We start from the raw sequence: 21150 nt of genomic DNA on the forward strand, positions 1-21150 counted from the left end.
CTAATGAGAGGATAAATATGTTTGTATTGTGGCATTACTCAAGTGGAGGGAAAAGTAAATCACTACTAGTTTTATCCGACTACGCCTCCCTGGTGGGGCGCCAGGGAAATAACCCCCAATAAGGACACACAGGTAAGTGTTACCATTTGGAAGGCAGATAACTCGAGACGTGAGGGGCAGTACAAAAATACACTATTATAAAATGATCACCAATGAAATTCTCTCGCTTTCAGGACTCTCCCAGCATGACAAACTTCTCCCGAGCCAGGCTTAGCGGGAACAGGGCAGGCGCTACTACTCCAGGGGTCGTCCAAACCCACCTCAAGTCACATCAAATCAGACACCAAGCGCCCACACCATAAGGAAGTTTCGTCAGCACACAGTGAAGCACACACAGCACACGGTGTAGCACACAAATCACATGAAGCAGCTAGCCTCCCCCGTTCCACTCCAAGTCCTCAATGGATCCTGGAGAGAGAAGAAAGGGACACACATCAACACAAAAGAAATTGCCAAAAGCAAAACAAATAATACAAAGAAAATATTGCCAAAAACACAACAAACAACAAAACAATATATTGCCAAAAGCAAAACAAACAAAACCAATACAAACAAAATATTGAAGCAAAACAGCAGCGGCGTCACATATAGCGGTGTAACATGTAGTGTCTTCAGTTAGGGCTTAGAGATAGTGATGTTCCATTTTCCCCATTTACCTTCAACAAAGAGGCACAAGTCAACTAAATACACCAAACCCCAAATTCCAAACTCCACCTCATTGGTCTGTCAAAGCCCCACTTAACCAGAGCCAATAGGAGGGCAACATCACTTATCCTGCCACAGTATTGATTTGTGTGGAACGGTTCATTTTAAAGCACTTTGTTCAATGTCAAACATAATACTTCTTTATGGACTCGGTTGGTTTCTGGACGCCACTGTACAGTTCAGCTCACTTTCTGATCCAGAGCTTTTCAAAGTCAACACAGTTTTACACCAGAGATCTTTCTGATCGCTTCTTCAGCTGTGTCATAGAGTCAGGACTAAACACTCAGCTGATGAGATCAGAGGAAGTTACCAACCAGAGGAGGAGCTGATGATGTTTAAAGGAAGAGCTGTAACTATATATAATGAAGAGGAGGAGCTGTAACTATATATAATGAAGAGAAAGACTGACAGAAACACAAAATGGCTGATAAGTGTGATCTGTGTCTGCTGGGACTGATCATTCTCTCTTCACTTCTCACAGGTAAAGAAATCTGTATTTTCTCTAAAGACATTTAGTGGAATTAGTCTGGAAAGAGTTCATTTGAACATGCTCAGTTTATTCTTGCACACATTCACGTTGTGATCTCAGAGTTGTGTATTGATACACACAGATCATACTGTATTATTCCTGATACTGGACATAGTGTCACTCAAACATCTGATGATGAAGAATTATCTTCATATTAAGAGTGTAAGGGTGGATTTCCTGCAGAGGTTCAAGCTGCAAGACTGCCGAATGACTAAAGAAAAGTTGTCAGCAAGATGGTAGAAAACTGTACATTTCTTGTCTATTCCACCCACTGCTACTTATACCAACGACGGAAATAAGCGCAGTTACAATAGATTAACTATTTAACACATTATTTGTAATTGAAAAGGTTTAATGACAAAATATGTTTATAGTTATACTTATTACATGGCTTGGTTGAATTCCAATGTAGAATGCGGTCTGTTATTTCTTGATAACCGCTGTGAAGTATAACAGACCGTTGCCATGAAAAACAGAGCGTTGCTATGGATGCAGTTCTGTTCACTCTGGCAATTTAATCGTTTTTAAATCAATAAACTCCTTTTAAATCAATATTTTGAGTCAAACTATTGATTTATTTGTTAGGTAGCCGTGTAATAAGCGGGATAATGTATAGCGAGGCGGTTGTTATAGCAAATACAACCCCTTCAGGCTGATTCGCTATACACTATCCCTTACTTAAAATAGTTACAAAATATGAGATGATGATAACTTATACCATTAATCTTACTCAGCATGTAAATGTTTCCTGAGAGCTAGAGAGAGAGAGAGAGGGAGAGGGAGAGGGAGAGGGAGAGGGAGAGGGAGAGACAAAGAAAAGAGGAAGTAAAGAAAGAGAGCCAGAGCATAAAAAAAGACAGAGCAACAGTTTCAATCTTTTTTTATCCTTTCCTGACCATGTGACTTTAACCCAACTGTGAGATGTTTAAACTGACCAATCAGATAATTCGAACTTCCCCCACTGTACTAAAGGTGTGACAATTCATCAGTGTGTGAGAGTGTGTTGTTTGTTTTAAGTGAGGAAAAAACGGTCACACTTTACAATAAGGGTATATGAATAATCATGTTCTAATACCTAGATTAATACTTAATTCAACATGAACTAATGATAATTGAAAGCATGAACTAATCATGAACCAATGACTACAGCCTTAACTACATGTTAGTACATGTTTGATAGTTAATGCATTCATTAACATTTATAGATAAACCAAATCAAACTGCCTCTTTAAGAAGGAATAAGAAGTACCCTGACTGCACCTCCGTTCTCTGACTTCTGGAAAAGTCACACAACAACTTAACTGGGCTGAATACTTGTTGTGTTAGAACATCATGTGCATTTGACAGTAAGTTTAAAATAAATTAAGTAAGCAGAATTTGGTAAGTAGTTAACAGTTAATTAATTATAATTGGGTGCTCTCACCCAGTCAACATGTTGATCTCACAGTGATCTCTCCATATGATTATCAATGTCACAGTGAGCTAAAAGTAGGGCTGTAGTCAAGACCACCTTTGTCGAGTCCAAGACCAGGACTAGTCGAGTCCAAGTCAAGACCAAGCCCAAAGAGGTTCGAGTCCAAGACAGGAAATAAAAGTCTGCTAAAAATATAGCCTATAGAAATTAAATCATTATGTAATAATGAAATAATGAATGATTTTAATTTTATTTAAAATAATTGATTAATTCAAAGAACAACAAAAAATAATTATATAGGCCTAAAGGCACATACACATTCGTTTCAACTGTCTGATCAGCCTCACATTCTGTTCCTGTCAATCATACACGCAATGTCAACCAATTAAACTGCATGAGGGAGGGCCGAGCCAACTCACACACACACACACACTAGAGATGCGGATAAACCACGGATCGGCGGATGACGTGACGAAAAATAATATTTTAATTAAATTCGGGCGTCGGTTGAACCAATCAAATGAAAAAAGTTTGCCACTAAGCAAACCAGCAAGCTAGGAGCCGAGCTGTCAGTACTATTGGAGGAGGCCTAAACGTCTCGTAGATGAGACTGCTGGGTTATTTTGTTTCGATATTAGCTATATTTTAAAACAGCCAGTCATTGGAGCCTTCCACTCGTGGAATAGGCATTTAAAAGAGAGGCAGATTATGGAGTGATATGACTCAGACATCGGGCAATGTTCAGATGTCATTCAGCGAGATGTTCAGAAGAACGCAAGAGCTAAACTTCTACAAGCTCAATAACATCCACATAAAAAAAAAAAAAAAGACGGAAAACTTTGCCCATTAATTAGATGTGTTAGGCAAGCAGGCAAGTTTTCGGGTTGTTATGGACAATTAAAAATGTGAATATACACGTTGCACTAGCGGTGGACTTTCCGTGAGTTTATTTAAACATTTATTTTTTTACTCGAAAAAGAGCCAAAATGCCCATCGCTAGTTATTAGGTGGCCAGTGTTTCACTTTCCCTCCAATAATATTTTGTTTTAATATCGTGGCAACGTAGGCTATGTGCTTACTGGGAACATAATAAAGACACCTGGACTCGGTCGAGACCAAAAGTCATATTTGGCAAGACCAGTGGCCGAGACCGAGACAAGTCAGAGTCCGAAAGCCAGCGAGTCCGAGACCATAGAAAGACCGGACTCGAGTAGCCTACTACAGCCCTAGCTAAAAGTGTAACCTCACAGCACTCACTGTGTGCTCATACTATGATCACAATATGAGCTCATCCCAGATAGAAATGTTATTGGACATGGACTCCAACATCGCTCAGACGTCAAATTTTGGTTGAAAATGAAAACTGGCTTGACGTCTAAACATCTGTTTGATGTCAGGCTCTATTTACTTTTATGTACTAAAAATGTTTTTCTTATTCTAAAGTTAATGATTTTATATATTTTGGATTATTGAAAAAAAAAAAAAAGTAACTGCATTCAAGTGTTTTCTTTTAGTGTCATTACTGCAAATTTATGTGCCATTATTGCAAAAACAAGACACTTCAAAAGACCTCAAATAACAACAAAAAAACACTGATTTAATGTATTTTAAAAAGTTTAAATATATATATTCATGACAAAAGCTGTTATAAGAGCAGTCAGTCACATCCAAAAAATGAATGGATCTCTATGGCGCCTCTGCTGGAAGTGTACGGTAATTACACTTTTTGGCAAAACTATATTATCTGCAAAAAAAATTCTAACCAGCAGATGAAGAATTATGCATCTCACACCGAGATCCATATCCAGAAACAACTCATATTTCATTTCGATCATCATTAATGTGTTTTTTTTTTTTTTTTTTCATAAAAAGGTCATATTTCATATGCATGCTAATGGTGTAGCTGAGGTATTTTGCAGTAAATACGTACAAAAGTATTTCAAATCTCCCAAACCATAGCATTAATTCATAGATGAGAAGTAAACAAAAAAAAATATATATATAATATTTGTATTATTAATTAGTATTAAATGATTTGTTAATGCATTATTTTGCCATGACTTTTACTTGAGAGGGCCCTAATCATGATCAAATTCACTGTTAACTACTTCCCAAACTCAGCTCATGATTGATCATAAACTTACTATCAAACACACAACGAGTGTTCAGCTCAGCTCAGTGATGTTGTGTGGTCAGAGAACAGAAGTACAGTATCATCACGACTGTGTCTGGATGGAGAGTGAACTACTGATCCCAGCAAACCTTCCCTGAGTTTTGCTCCTTCCTTTGGGAACTGTTCCACAAATATTCTTTGTGGGTTTTGAATTGTTATTTTGTATTTAGCTGTGCATAAGTCACAGTAGGGTGAGTTTGAAGGAAAGAGAGAAACACAGAACAGATAAAGAGCTTTTAAGGTCAGTTATTAGTGTATTTTCTACGGTTGAAGAGGAGGATCAACTAATCCTGTGCCGTCCAGTAATGTTTATGACAAAGCTGAAATCAAGAGTTCAAGATATGATGATATTACATTATTTACATTTGTTTCAAAGTCAGAGTATTTCTTATTCCTTCTTAAAGAGGCGTTTGATTTGGTTTATCCATAAATGTTTATTAATGCATTAACTATCAAACACCGGAAAAAGACTGTATGATTTGAATCTTCTGCTTTTTATGCTGGTGTGGTTTATTATTTTCATTTATTAATATCATAATGATCACTGAGATATACTGTGTTTCAGGTATCAGTGGAGTGGAGGATCATGTGTTCATCAGTTCTGGTGGAAATGCTCGTCTGTCCTGTAATAATGCTCTTTCTGACTGCAAATCTAAAACTACATGGACCTACTCTAACAGATTCAGACATTCAGCAGCAGTTGAACTGATTACTAAAGGGATAAATAATAAAGACACAGAGAAACATGAGAGACTGAGTCTGGAGTCTGACTGCTCTCTGAACATCAAGAACGTCACAGAAGAAGATTCTGGATTATACACCTGCCAACAATGGATAAATGTGGATGGAAAAGACCAACACCAAGGACCTGATGCACTTGTTTATCTGCATGTTCTTCATGGTAAGTTTATGATTATGTGGTCAATTTAAAAATGGCAGATTCTCCCTTTAAACTCAGATGATGATTGAAGAGTCTGTGATTTGTGTCTTGTGTTCAGTTTCAGTGTCTCCATCATCATCATCATCATCATCATCATCATCATCATCATCATCATCATCATCATCTTCATCATCCTCACAGACTGAGATCAGTCCAGGCCGCTCTGTGACTCTCTCCTGTCAGTTGTATTCAGATACTGGATTCTCCTGTGATGATCGGGTCCGTTCTGAGGGAGTTGAGCTGTTGTGGGTGAATCAGGCTGGTGTTGATCTGAAGACAGACTCCAGATATCAGATATCATCATCATCATCAGATCAATATCACTGTATCATCACTCTGACTACAACACTCCTGAATGAAGATAACAACAGAGAGTGGAGATGTCAGCTTACTCACAGAAATCAACTCCAGACCTCAGTCAGATACACTGTCAAGTATTCAGGTGAGAAAACACTCTTTTCTGACAGATTTGTGAAAACTTTCACACACTGGCTCTACTCTTCCTGATGGCTTCATACGTTTGGCAATTGTAAAATATTAGTGGTCAAAGTCATAAACTGCATTAAAATCCTTATAATTCCCAATATTGACCTCCTATGGGTCATACTAGGCTAACATAGACTCTTCTGATTTATGCAATATTTCATGACTGACCCATGTATGAATGTAGATTGGGAATTATAAGGATTTTTATGCAGTTTGAGGAATTCTAAGGCTTAATAATGTCATTGATTCAGGAAAGCTGAAGGTTTATGGGAAGCAGCTCACTGTGTTTCACTCTCATATAAACCAGGAATAAATGATACAGTAACATCTCTCTTCTCAACTACTGCCACTGTAAGCTGTGATGATTGAACACAAACTGCATGTCATGATCAATATGAAAATATGATGTTAATGTCCTGATGCGTCTGAACATTCATCTTCTGCAGCTCCAGTCGCTTCAACAACACTGACTCCAGTCAGAAGCTCAAACTCTGAGAAGACATCAAGCCGAACTACAGCAGCAGCTTCTACACAAGGTTCATGATCACATGATCACTGTCACACATCATCAGTCTCTCGCTTCAGTGGTTTGCACTGGCTCTCACAGACTGCTTTATCATCACACATATTATCATCAAAAAAAGCTCTTTAGTCAGATTTGTCAGTGAGTTTATGACATTTTGAAACATATGATTTGTACTTTCTGTTGTCTGATGCAAAATAATTATAAATATTATACAGCTAGTCTCACGCCATCCCAGGATAAATTAATAAAATCATAGTGAGGATTTATTTTTGTAAAAGAAAAATGATCTGTGTGCCAGCGCATGATCTAAAAGTGTCTCTATTCTCATAATGAGTAATGGGTGTGTTTTGTCTCTATTCTCTTAATGAGTAATGGGTGTGTTTTGTCTCTATTCTCTTAATGAGTAATGGGTGTGTTTTGTCTCTATTCTCTTAATGAGTAATGGGTGTGTTTTGTCTCTATTCTCTTAATGAGTAATGGGTGTGTTTTGTCTCTATTCTCTTAATGAGTAATGGGTGTGTGTCGTCTCTATTCTCTTAATGAGTAATGGGTGTGTGTCGTCTATTCTCTTAATGAGTAATGGGTGTGTTTTGTCTCTATTCTCTTAATGAGTAATGGGTGTGTTTTGTCTCTATTCTCTTAATGAGTAATGGGTGTGTTTTGTCTATTCTCTTAATGAGTAATGGGTGTGTTTTGTCTCTATTCTCTTAATGAGTAATGGGTGTGTGTCGTCTCTATTCTCTTAATGAGTAATGGGTGTGTGTCGTCTATTCTCTTAATGAGTAATGGGTGTGTGTCGTCTCTATTCTCATAATGAGTAATGGGTGTGTTTTGTCTCTATTCTCTTAATGAGTAATGGGTGTGTTTTGTCTCTATTCTCATAATGAGTAATGGGTGTGTGTCGTCTCTATTCTCTTAATGAGTAATGGGTGTGTGTCGTCTATTCTCTTAATGAGTAATGGGTGTGTTTTGTCTCTATTCTCTTAATGAGTAATGGGTGTGTTTTGTCTATTCTCATAATGAGTAATGGGTGTGTTTTGTCTCTATTCTCTTAATGAGTAATGGGTGTGTGTCGTCTCTATTCTCTTAATGAGTAATGGGTGTGTGTCGTCTATTCTCTTAATGAGTAATGGGTGTGTTTTGTCTCTATTCTCTTAATGAGTAATGGGTGTGTTTTGTCTCTATTCTCTTAATGAGTAATGGGTGTGTTTTGTCTATTCTCTTAATGAGTAATGGGTGTGTTTTGTCTATTCTCTTAATGAGTAATGGGTGTGTGTCGTCTCTATTCTCTTAAAGGGACACTTCACCCATGGGAACATTGATCTTTATTGAAAGTGGGTCATATATGTAGTCGAAATGTAAAATTAATTTTGAATTTGGTGCCTTCTTGGCCGAGGAAAGAAAGAAAGTTACTTCAGGACGCATTTGTATGAAAGACACCAACTCCCACAATGCACCACATTGCACAGCTGCGCAAGCCACTCCCACTAATCCAGAAAGCGCATATCTGCCTAAGAGAAATAACTCTTCCGTCTACAAGGCTAGCTACCACCAGAGCTCGAAATTAATTTCACACAAAATGTCTAGTTAGTTGGCGAACTCATTAGTGAATTACTCTTCATTTGTATTTCTTTCGAAGTGGTGAATTATTGCATTGTAACGTTACCTGGATGTTCAGTCAGATGCGGTGCGAAACTAGGATAGTTCACAACACAAACGTCCGTGTCCTCGTCTGATTCACAACACAAACGTCCGTGTCCTCGTCTGATTCAGAGATTTCATCCAGGAGAAGTTGTCATTGTTGAAATTCTTTGCCACAGTCGGACTCTATCTCTGTGTTCGTAGCGGTTCGTAGTTGCATAGTGAGATCACCGGCGCCACCAGTCCGCCCTAACCCGAGCCAGTCCGGGCTCCTCGTCCGCGGCAGGCAGGTCTTCTGCCTCGGCTGCTCTTCGCTATAATGCGGCTTATAAAGGTAGCCACAAACACCTGATTCAAGCATCAGACTTCTGAAATCCTCTTCCTCTATATCATATTGAGCACTCTCCTCCGCTATTGTCATAACTTTACATCTGTCTCCACAGCGCCTGTTAGCTTAGCTTCCAAACAAGATGGAGGATATTGCTTTTAGTTTTCAGAAAGTCAAGTCCCACCCACTGATCTGTAATAGGCCTGTAGCGTGAGCGGTTCCCGCCCCCTGGGAAAGATGAGGAACGAGTGTCTGTAGTCTCTACACTTTTCAATGAAATGTGACTTCCTGCTTATTATGACGCAAAATGATGATTTTTACGTCATAATAAGCAGGAAGTAAAACACTTAAATCCTTATTTCTCCCATCTCAGGGAAAAATGGATGAAAAATCCACATTTATTATAATATATGACTGGGTTTCTAACAATACAAAGCTTAATGCAAATGGGTGAAGTGTCCCTTTAATGAGTAATGGGTGTGTTTTGTCTATTCTCTTAATGAGTAATGGGTGTGTTTTGGGCGTAACGTGAAATAAACCAATCAGAGTCTCATCTCCCTGTAAAAGCCAGTTGTGGATTCGCTATTAACATGACAGAATTTGTAAGCGTGTGTTTTGTCTCTATTCTCTTAATGAGTAATGGGTGTGTTTTGTCTCTATTCTCTTAATGAGTAATGGGTGTGTTTTGTCTCTATTCTCATAATGAGTAATGGGTGTGTTTTGTCTCTATTCTCTTAATGAGTAATGGGTGTGTTTTGTCTCTTCTCTTAATGAGTAATGGGTGTGTTTTGTCTCTATTCTCATAATGAGTAATGGGTGTGTTTTGTCTCTATTCTCTTAATGAGTAATGGGTGTGTTTTGTCTATTCTCTTAATGAGTAATGGGTGTGTGTCGTCTCTATTCTCTTAATGAGTAATGGGTGTGTTTTGTCTATTCTCTTAATGAGTAATGGGTGTGTTTTGGGCGTAAAGTGAAATAAACCAATCAGAGTCTCATCTCCCTTTAAAAGCCAGTTGTGGATTGGCTATTAACATGACAGAATTTGTAAGCGTAAACACTGAACGCTTCTCTAGCGAGGAAACAGATCTGCTCGTGTGTGAGTTTAAAGTTGAGTGTGTGTGTGTTCTCAAGTTTTATCAAAAGCTTGGAGTGAGATCACATGCGGTTAGGGGAGGAGCCCTAATGGAGCCTAATTGAGATTTATCAATATGGACGTTGGCGTACGGCACGTTCAAATCCTACGCCAGCTCAGGAGGTGGTGTACATGTACGCACGTTTTGAGTTAGTGCGGAAATGCGCAGAAAAACAATTCCTAACACCACAAAACGCACTGACAAACTAAAAGATATGATATATTATGACCCACTGTAAAAAAACAACAACAATATAGTAATTATAAACCTCAGTGTTTATTTTTGTGCAACATGGACTTCAGTGTTTAATTTGTGTGACTTTACCAAAGCATTTGAATTGTAGGCATATGTATTCCTTAAGTTGCGAGCCTGTGCGCTTTACCTGACGTTTCAGGGTTAGGCCCGGCAGGTGCGCACGGACTGGGTTCAGTAATGAAAGGCTTTCAATGACCAAAAAATAATTCAGACTGACAAAATAATAAAAATGACATTCTTCTTCTTTTAAATAATAATAATACAAATAATAATAATAATAACGACATTCTTCTTCTAAATAACAATAAGCGTCATTAATAATAAAAATCATAATAATAATAATAATATTACAAATTGTCATGCAATTATTAATGTGAATGAATGGTACTCCACATCACATCATCATCACTATTGTACACCCCAATACATGTGACGTGATACGAAATTAAATGCTAATTGTTTCAAAACACGTGCTGTAAAATAATGCATTGTGATAGGTCATTTGCTCATCCAAGTTTCTCTTCTTTGCCGTCTTCCGTGTGTCCATGGCGTAAAATGAGGGCGTGGGGGGAGCGGAGACTTGAATATATAGGGGCGTGTTATTCTAATGACGATCGTTTTCAGCCGCGGCATTTATCAAGGGCAGGTATTGCGTACACCAGGGGCATGTTCAAGTTCAAAACAGTGCGCAACGTTTTGCTACGGTTTCCGGGTTGAACGTCATGTTTCCTGGAAACGGCGTGCACCGGTGTGCAACGGGGTTTGAGATACGTTTTCTCTTGTTTGGTGGGTGTGTCAGAACTGCAGTCCAATCAGCAGCAACATGTATATAAAGCACGTGGTATTAAAGTGAACTCGCACAATGGGTTCAAGGAAAGTAATTTACAAATGTGTTCGATGCAGCTCGGTATACGCAACAACTGAGGATATTAGAAGACATGTTTGTCGTAAGTTTTATTGTAAAAATATAGGAAATCAACATAATGATGTAGTTGTTTATATTTTTAGCTTCATTGCAAGTATATGACATTTGGTATAGAAATAAACAATGGTAATTAAGTGCTTTTCCTAAAAATGAGAAAGAAAATACAGGGTATTAAAACATGAACTACAAATAAAGTCAGTATGTGAGGCTAAATAGATGTGTTTTAGTCTGAATTAGGTAAGATGTGTGCTTCCATTTCAGTTTCAGCAATCCCTTCACTCGATTGGGATGTTCTCTTTTGTTCTGGGCGGCAAGTGCAGTGACTGTAACATCGGGCATATTTTGTAGTGTTAAACACATATTTATACCGACTTCATCAGGCTCACTTGAAAATGAGGTCCGATGTCGAAAATCCTGAACCACCCCTTTAATGTATGTTTTGACAGGATATAAAAATATTACCCAGAGCACTCTGCTTTAATACATGTAGCCTTAATGTAACTAGAAAGACTATTAATACAGTATAATATATAATTTAAAATAAAATGAAGAAATACATCTTCATTCCTTCCCATACCCACTAACATTTCCCTTAGTTTTAGATAACGTAAGCTAGCCAAACTGAGCCAAAGCTTCTGGCCTGGTTGCAAAGTAGTTGTAGAGTTTTTGACTGCATCAATAATAATGTATACATTGGGCTATATATTAAATGTTCTAGACTAAACATGTTAGATGAGCTTTCTTCCAACTTACCTTCTCCATCACGACGTGTGTTCGCGCGATGTTGTTGTTGGTTACCTAGTAACGAACGTACGGTGGCCGAGAATGTTCCGTCAACTTCCGTGTGTTTGCGCATCTATGTTGCCTAGTAACGAACGCAATCTGGCCGAGATACGTGCTGGCGGCAGGAAACTTCACTCTGTGTGCCTGCGCGCGCCTCGTATACAACATTAAAGCTTGCAGGACAACTTATTTGGCATTGCCTTTTCAGCGTGAGAAATACACGGTGTGGCGTGTGAGCGTGTGAACTGGTTGAATTGCGTGTGTCTCACGGCCAATGCGTGAGACTTGAGAACCCTCTGTGTGTGTGTGTGTGTGTGTGTGTGTGTGACGTGTGTGTGGTTAAAGGGACAATCTACGGGACAAGACGGATTCACAATATGTATCTTTATGTACACAATAATAATAATCTTTTACATTGGAATCCTTTTATTTTTCACATTTGGTATGTTTGTGTGCTGCTGCATGTTACTGTGTGTGTAATAAGCAGAGTGTGTGTAATAAGCAGAGTGTGCACACATACATTTGCTATTCAAACAACGTTTCCCAGGACGTGAAAATGAAAACTGTGTCGGGCTGAAACTAGCAAAACACACTTGTGTCTCGCCTGGCGCTGTATTGCATGAGGATTTATTAAACATATAGCAGTTTGTAAAATGAATGCCTTGACATTGTGTTCATGCATTAAAATATGACATATTTCTATTTCCATTTTGTTTTTAATAGTTGTAACATCAACTACAGCAACAGCACTTACTCCAGATACCACAGCAAACTCTCTGAATCCAGGTGTGTATGAACATCATTTTCATTTGACCGACTCATGGAGTTTTCTAGAATCAGTTTCTGAATCCTCTCTGGATTACACTTTCCATGTTGTCAGTCGGGTTTTGTTTTGGTCTGTGTGACTCCGCCCACTGCCAGTTCAGCCAATAGTATTCCCACACTCCGGGATGCCAGATAGCAGGAAAACACAGCGTATCGCAGCCATCAAACAAACTGGGTCAGAGATTGCAGATTCCACACAACCTAAAAAGTCTCGGTATCCATCTAAACATCTCTATGAACAAGAGCTTTTTAAAACACGGATAAATCAACTCATCAACTTACAGTGTGTAAAGTCTCCTCGAGTGACTTAAAATCCCATGTTAGTGTGAGCGGCTTTCAGCACCGATACTGTAGCTCTGGACTACAGCAGTTTGTAAAATAAATGCCTTGATATTATGTTCATGCATTAAAATATTATATATTTCTATTTCCATTTTTTGTTTTTAACAGTTGTAACATCAACTACAGCAACAGCACTTACTCCAGATACCACAGCAAACTCTCTGAATCCAGGTGTGTATGAACATCATCCTCATTTGACCGACTCGTTGTTCGAACAGCTGATCACAGATTTTGACTCAAGCCATGTTTAATTTGTAATCTACATCACTTTCTAATTCCATTCTCTTGTACATCACCAACAATCATAAACATGAAAACTAATACCGTAATGTAAAAAGTAACTGTCATTAAATGTCAGACACATCATTCTCATCCAGACAATCCTAAACAATCATGTCACATTCATCTAGTGAACATATGAGGTACAGTCTGTTAGTGTACAGATGTCTTTAATACATATCAATTTCTATAAAATCATCATCACAAGCATCAATTTACATGATAAATGAGGATAATTATGCTATTAAATATGCCATTTTTATGTATTTAGTTAAACACAGTAATATAGTCCTGCTAATGGTCTCTCTATACTCTCTCTCAGTGATTGTGATTGTGATTGTTATTGCCGCTTCATTCGCTCTTCTCCTTCTGGCTCTTATTCTCTGGGTGATTCGTAAAAAAAGAGCGGGTGAGTTTTTCATATTTCAGAAATCATTGAGTTAACAAAAATAATGTTTCTATTCTACAGCACTAGATTCTTCTAGACTCTTTTAAAAACTGATTGTCATCTGCATTAGAGACTGTGTGTGTGTTTGATCATAAACTTTCCCGTGACATTATGTTTCAGGCAACAGAAGAGGGACTGGTGACTCTGTGGTAAGTATTGCAGGTTGATCCATGAGTTATTAATGTTCATAAGGACTGACCCTGAAATATGACACTCTTATTACTCAGATTATAAAATGTCAGGGTTCTCAGCAGACAGTTCTGTCAGTCTCGTCTTAGTTTAATCTGTCTCTGTCTGTGTTGTGTTTGAGAACATGGCTCTGTCTCTATTTGTGTCGGCCATGTGTTCCTCTTGTCCCGCCTCCTAGTGTCCAGTGACCACGCCCTCTTGTTTAGTCGTTGATGAGTCCTCTTCAGTCTGAGTGTGTGCTCACCTGTTCTTTGTCTGAGGGGCTGTTCACATACAACCGTCTGACACGGTTTTCAACTAAAAACGTAAAACTTTTTATGCGGTTTGCCCGTTCGTTTACACGACAATGGTGTTTTGGGTCCCTGAAAACGCAAAGTTTTGAAAACACTCTCCGTGTAAACAACAAAAACGTGAATCTGTGAAGACGATGAGGTCATGCACATGCGTATTAGGTGTTCAGTCTATAGTGTTTCATCGTCATCTAGTGGCCTGGCAGCAGAATACAGCGTTTTTAGTTGTTCTTCGTGGATCCATGTGAATGGGGATCGTTTTGACAACGGTGTCGTCTGTACGCAGAAAACTCAAAGGAAAAACTTTTTAAGCATATAGTTTTCGTGTGAACGTACCCTGAGTGTGTTGTGCTACTGTTACTAATTGCCCATTGCTCTAGTTGTGGATTTCATCTTGTGTTGTTCCTGTTGTGTGGGTCAAGTTAAGTCAATCATCCTGTCATGTTACAATAGGATCTGTCATCATAACGTCATGTCTGTATAAGTGATTTTCACAAAACATTTATGTGAAATTGCCAGGACACACGTTTTACACATATATTACCTGAACATTTGCAGAACCTGAGGAAAATATCATTGATGGATGGCATTTAATAGCTTGATTTTTTTCATATTTCCATTGATGTTTAGGAGCAGACAGATGATGTGACTTATACTGAAGTCGCTGCGAACAGTAAAAAACGAGGCAAAAAGAACAAGGTGAGCGAACACTTCCTCGATGTTGTCCAGCTTCTCTCAACAGGATTTTTCTATATTTTCCTCTTATATGCAGTTCTTCTTGATTTGTGTGATTATATGCAGTTCTTCATGAATTGAGTTTAAACAACATGCTGTAATAATTGTGGGTTGAAACAACTGTGATGTTCATTCAGGTTCGCTGTGATGATAAAGTGACTTATGCTTCCATCAGAGGAGCAAAAGCTGGAGCTCAGGAGAACTGCAGTCAACTTTATGAATATCAGTCTAATATAACTCAATCCTAATGGGTTCATTCATTGTTAATACTTTCAATGTCTTTTACATGTTAACAAACAAATTGTACTGAATTGTTGTCTTTTGTCCTCTTTGTGTTCTGGCTTTGAGTTCTAGCGCTTCCAGAACTGTTTTAATAACCTTTGGTAGTTTTAACCCATTTGTGCCCAAATTTTTCCAAATGGTTTCATGCATATAATCCTGTTAATAGTGTCCTATGTGAACATGTTCTGCATTTATTTTCCCCAGGTTTTATTTTTCTTTCTTGAAAATCATATTTGAATGTGCGGCAACTATAGTTGCCGGTGCCGTGGGCAAATATGTTGTATGCACCCCTTCAATGTAAAATATGAATAGGAGGAGAACATTTGGCATTTATCTCAAAATAACTGCTTTCAACAGATCAATCTTTATTCATAAACAAATTTATTATGTATAAAAGTCGAAGAACATTTGATGCAGACCCCGAAAAAAACTGCATCTAGCTTATAATCTCTTGAATATGAAAACACAAAAAACAACAAATCCATTTGCCTTAACCATTGTGTGCTGTTCAGGGTCTTTTTGACCCACATTTCTGACTTTCATTCATGGGGATAACATAGATCATTTGACATGATTAAGTGTTTTTAAAAGATTTTTGCCAATCTTTTGGAAAATGCTGGTCTAAAAGTAACAATTTATCACTTTAACCAGTAGATGGCTGCAGAGCACCACTATTTGCTATTTGCTTTTTGACTAACTGAAAGACATCTTTTCACAAGTTTTTCCATTTGTACTCATATCTACATATAATGAAATCACAATTATAATAATAAAAGTAACTTTTTGTCAAAGTTTAGGCACTCTTTGTACTGAAAAAAAATCAGTTTTTCAGTAATGTTATATTATGATTAGAATCAAATGAATTTGATCAATGGACAAAATTCATCCTCAAAATCAGAAACAACACAGAACACACAGACAGAAATGAAGTGGCACACTTTAAATTTGTAGAATTATATGAAAAACAGATGTTTGAAATAAATGATAAACTCTAAAATCTCCAACTTTTCTCTTTGTAACATCCTGATCAGGTTTGATTCTAATCATAATGGAACATTATTGAAAAACTGATTTTTTTTTCAGTACAAAAACTGCCAAACTTTGACAGAAAGTAACTTTTATTGTTATAATTGTGATTTCATTATATGTAGATATGAATCTAACTGGAAAAACTTGTGAAAAGATGTCTTTTAGTTTGAAACTTTTAGTACTTTTAGAGCTCTGCAGCCATCTACTGGTTAAAGTGATTTTTTATTTTTTTTTACTTTTAAAACTGCATTTTCCAAGGTTTGGCCAAAAATCTTACACTAAACCATGTCAAATTATCCATGTTATCCCCATGAATGAAAGTTAGAAATGTGGGTATTTTATAAGGCAAATTTTGTATTAATTTTTTTTTGAACATTTTGTGGAGTAAAAATGTCCAAATGTAGAGTAAAAACATTAATAAACTGAGTAAAATTACATTTGTTTAAAATATATATATTGTTACAAAATAACATTTTGTTGCCTGGGGTCTCTCACTGACTGTAAACCGCAAACGAACAGCACACAAGGGTTAAAGTTGTGGAACAGTGCAGAACAAAGTGCAGCCATAACAGGGCATTGTGTATCAAAAAGTTAAATGAAAATAAATAAATACAAATAAATAGAATGAAGAAAAATATATATCTATATAGAGATGTCATTTAAAGGGTTAAGTTATGTTTATGCACTAAACAAGACCAATAAACTTGATTTATTAACACAGTATACCCCATTGTCCCATGATATATGTACTTACAAGGCATTTGCCCACCGGCAACTATAGTTGCCGCTTGGACTTTTGACTAAGTATACAAAAAACTATAGATCTCTTGTAAGATTTGTTTTGTTTGGCTGATTCTAGAGACCTTCATGATTATGTAGATATATATATGTCAACAAAAAATACTTATTAGTAATATGAAAATGACCTTTCTTTGGGAGGGTTTGCCTTCGCCCTGCTTCCTGGAAATAGGGGTAGGAAGTTGACAGCCTCATGTGACAGGGAGGAAGTGAATACCTTTTTTTTTTCTTGAAATCCTTTATTTGGTTGTTTGCTTGCATTTCATTGAGAAATAAAACATGGACAACATCTAGAAAAATATTTACAAAAGGAAAATGACAACCATGTACTGCGGCAACTATAGTTGCCGGTGGGCTTAAATGGGTTAATTTAACAATGTGGAACTAGTGTGACTACATATTTTCAGGAGTATTTTCAGAGCGGTGAACTCACTGTTGAGGTTTGGAAACATGTTTCTGCTGAGTGTGAGAACTCTGTTAGTTTAACCACACATGTTTATTAGAGAAACATTTAAAGAAAGAAGAGGAACTGACATCTTAACCCACACAGAACTGGTCATCTCTGAACCCAGTTTGGACTGAACCTGCTAAAACAAAAATAACTTATTTAATGGATAAATACAAGTATTTGTCTGGTACCTTTTATTGGATGCTGAATAAGACAAAACATTTTAAAATGTACTTATTCAGTCCCATAAATACATAAAAACAGTTATTTGTACATATCACATTAATAACCTTATTAATATTGCAAGAGTAAATTAACTTCCATAAATTGCCATTAAAAACTTGTTAAGGAATACATAAAGGATCTGCAATATATGGAAGTTAATTTTCTCTTGTTTTGTCTTATTCACCTACAAAAGGAACCAGACAAATATATCCATTAAATAAGTTATTTTTGTTTGACCAGGTTCAGTCCAAACTGGGTTCAGAGATGATCAGTTCTGTGTGGGTTAAGATGTCAGTTCCTCTTCTTTCTTTCTTCTTTAACCACACGCGTTTCTCTAATAAACATGTGTGGTTAAACTAACAGAGTTCTCACACTCAGCAAAAACATGTTCCCAAACCTCAACAGTGAGTTCACCACTCTGAAAATACTACTGAAAATACCAGGGGCGTATCCATCATTTCAAAAGTGAGGGGGACAGAATGGCAAGGGTAATACCATTTTTTTTTTTTTTTTGCAGACCTTTGTTGACAGGTTTTTGCTTAATTGGCTTAATATGCTATTTATGTTTAAAGCAATAAAACAGAAAGAAAGAAAGAAAGAAAGAGAAAGAAAGAAAGAAAGAAAGAAAGAAAGAAAGAAAGAAAGAAAGAAAGAAAGAAAGAAAGAAAGAAAGAAAGAAATGCAGATGGTCTGTACTTTATACTGCACATAGCTAGTATTGTATATTGTACTATATTGGTTACATATTTCAAATTGTTTTTTGTGTAGGCTACGTCAAACTTCAAGCTTTTAAAACTACTTCAAACTTTCTGGTTAGGCTTTTTCAAGACAACTTAAAGTTTGTCTACACAATTTTTTATCTAACAATTGTAAAGTGTTACTGAATTATATATGGTAAACATCATGTAGGCTACACGTTACAACGCTGCATGATTCAAGCAGATATAGTGGCTTTTAATGCATGAAAATCCAAATTCAGCATTAACAATCACCATCTTTATTCTAATTTGAATTACATATCTGTGAAAATAAAAGACATTACGAATAAAAAAAAGACTGAAAATAAGCGCATGTTTGTGCGAGTAGTGAATATTTACAATTTCCAACAAAACTTATTATTATTCAATTAATTATTAAACTCGAGAAATAGGCAGAGTTATTCATCATTGTGCAACACAATTCGGAGACCTCATGACAACTTACAGTGCTTGACTTTTTCGGGAAAAAGGAGTGAAGAGTTTTTTGCCGTTTTGAACTCATTGCGACCTCTATGAAAATGAAGGATACAGCGCGGGTGCGAGCGTGGGCGTGTCGTGATGCACGAGTCGATTACCATGGAAATGTTAAAGTCACGTGTGTAGATAGACTAGGGATGGGACGATACACTTAAACTCACGATACGATGCACCTCGATATGCCAGGGTCACGATACGATACGTCACTATACGATATCAAAAAAGAAAAAAATATAAAAACAAAACAAAAACAAAAACATCCAAAAACAGCATACACTCGATTTCCTCCTTTGCCCTGTGTGTGGGTAGCGGGTGTGTCTCGCGCGTCTCGCGTAAAAGATTAAGTCACGGCAGTTTCCTGCGGCGTCGCTATGACGTCCAGGTACTATTGTGGAGGTACTAGCAGCTATCTGCAATGGAAAACGGAGCGAAAAGCGAGCCGAGCCGAGCTGAGTCGAGTCGAGCTGGTACTGGTAATGGAAAAGCGCTAATTGGTAATGGAAAAGTTAGTGCTGCTCTAATCCTAGGTTAAGTTATCTCAGGACTGGTTCTTCTTCAAAAAAACTACATATGACTTGTATCCAGGCGGAGCGTCCTCAATTTCGACCTCATTTGACTCCATGGTCGGCTGTTTGGGGGCAAGGCAGTTGGTGCTAATGCTAATATTTGTTAGCTCGCTGTAAGTTAGACTGCAGTGTTGTTGTTGCAACATGCGCTGTCTTGACGTGACGACGCACCGCACCGTTCCCCGGATATAATTTTTTTTTTTCATTTAGTTTTACCCTGCTTGATCAGCAGATGGTGCTGCCAGCCTGCCACCATAGACTGTATGTCTGCCCCATATACATACACACACATATAATACACTAAATTATTTATATACTACGCAAATCATGCAGCAGTGCCATCTATCTTTATTTCGCGACCCATTTTTTTCGACCTCGATCCGTTTCGTCACGTTTTGTATCGCGATATTTTGTCAAACGATATTTCGTCCCATCCCTAAGATAGACTACCTTGACTCTTTGAATTTTAAATCTGGATGTACACACATTGGCCTGCGAAAACCTCAACTTGTCGTGAACACACTTGCCCTACGAAAAAGTGCGGGGGATGAATTTACATTTTATAAAAAGTGGGGGGGACACGTCCCCCGCGTAATCTACGCCCATGGAAAATACGTAGTCACACTAGTTCTACCAGAAAGACTCGGGAGATAAAATGATGTAACGAAGCATACATTTATTGACAGCCCAGCAAGCATTATTATAAGTTCTTTGGCGTTGGCCCCGTCCATAGTTCGTAATCCGAGGGTAGCGGATCTGCATCTCCTGCCTGAAGACGAAGGCAGGGGCGCAGCCGACCCCCCTGGGAGGTATATGGACAGGACCATCCTGGTGGTGGTGGGGAGGGTGGAGGTTGTTGTCGCGTCGGCATCTGCAAACTCAAACATGTGTAAGTACCGATCTTTTATACAGAAAGTATAAAGACGCGATTGGATATAAATGAAGGTTATAAGTGAAGAAGTAATTGAGTCTTCCTGGCAGAACTTAAGCTAAAGCTTTAATTTTCACATTGCTAAATTAAAACTAGACCAAAGGTTATTAAAACAGTTCTGGAAGCGCTAGAACTCAAAGCCAGAACACTAAGAGGACAAAAGACAACAATTAGGCAGAAATGCATGTGTATTAGTTTAACTATACTGGTTTTAGATCTTCTTTTCCAGGTCTAGAAAATCCCTCTTTTAAATGGCTATCTTGTATATCCAGGTTTCCAAGATGGTTTCCAAAACAATTAAAAAAATCGTTGAATTTTGTTGTTTTAGCTTATTTTAATGTTAGTTTTTTTTTCTTCATACATAACATTTTGTACCGTTTTGATGCTGGAAATATATGTTTTACATGTCAACGTCTGTGCTTTTGTAATGTGTAATAAGCAAAGCTTCTGCCTACTCCTTTTGGGTCACTGTGAGTTGCTTTGATCACATATAGATTATATGATTATATATATATAGGCCTACAGTTTGTTTTGAGCTTTTATTCTGTTTTTGTTTTTTCTAACCCTATAGACCAAAATAAAACATATTTTTACAAAGAGCCCATTTTTCTTGTGCATTTTCCCAGTTAA

The 21150-nt window shown here is 37.5% G+C and overlaps 2 protein-coding genes and 1 long non-coding RNA gene across 3 annotated transcripts in view; 2 read left to right on the plus strand and 1 right to left on the minus strand.

Annotated features, from left to right (window-relative positions):
- The window catches only part of LOC311291374 (uncharacterized protein), a 668579-nt gene that overhangs the window by 443723 nt on the left and 203706 nt on the right, over positions 1–21150 (minus strand). The gene's annotated exons all lie outside the window — the stretch shown is intronic.
- On the plus strand, positions 1166–13246 carry LOC311298579 (uncharacterized protein; the record flags this gene model as incomplete). The annotated part of the gene is made up of 7 exons (XM_084421629.1): positions 1166–1246; positions 5447–5782; positions 5880–6263; positions 6754–6843; positions 12622–12684; positions 12820–12937; positions 13174–13246. Exons 1-7 carry the CDS (start codon positions 1186–1188, stop codon positions 13244–13246), a joined length of 1125 nt encoding a protein of 374 aa, XP_084277755.1. The 5' UTR covers positions 1166–1185.
- LOC311291572 lies at positions 13910–15210 on the plus strand. Its single transcript, XR_014627581.1, has 3 exons — positions 13910–13941; positions 14902–14970; positions 15144–15210. It is a non-coding gene; the product is annotated as an uncharacterized lncRNA (long non-coding RNA).

This window comes from Rutilus rutilus (assembly GCF_951802725.1).
Source record: "Rutilus rutilus genome assembly, chromosome: 1".
In the NCBI taxonomy this organism is placed as follows: domain Eukaryota; kingdom Metazoa; phylum Chordata; class Actinopteri; order Cypriniformes; family Leuciscidae; genus Rutilus; species Rutilus rutilus.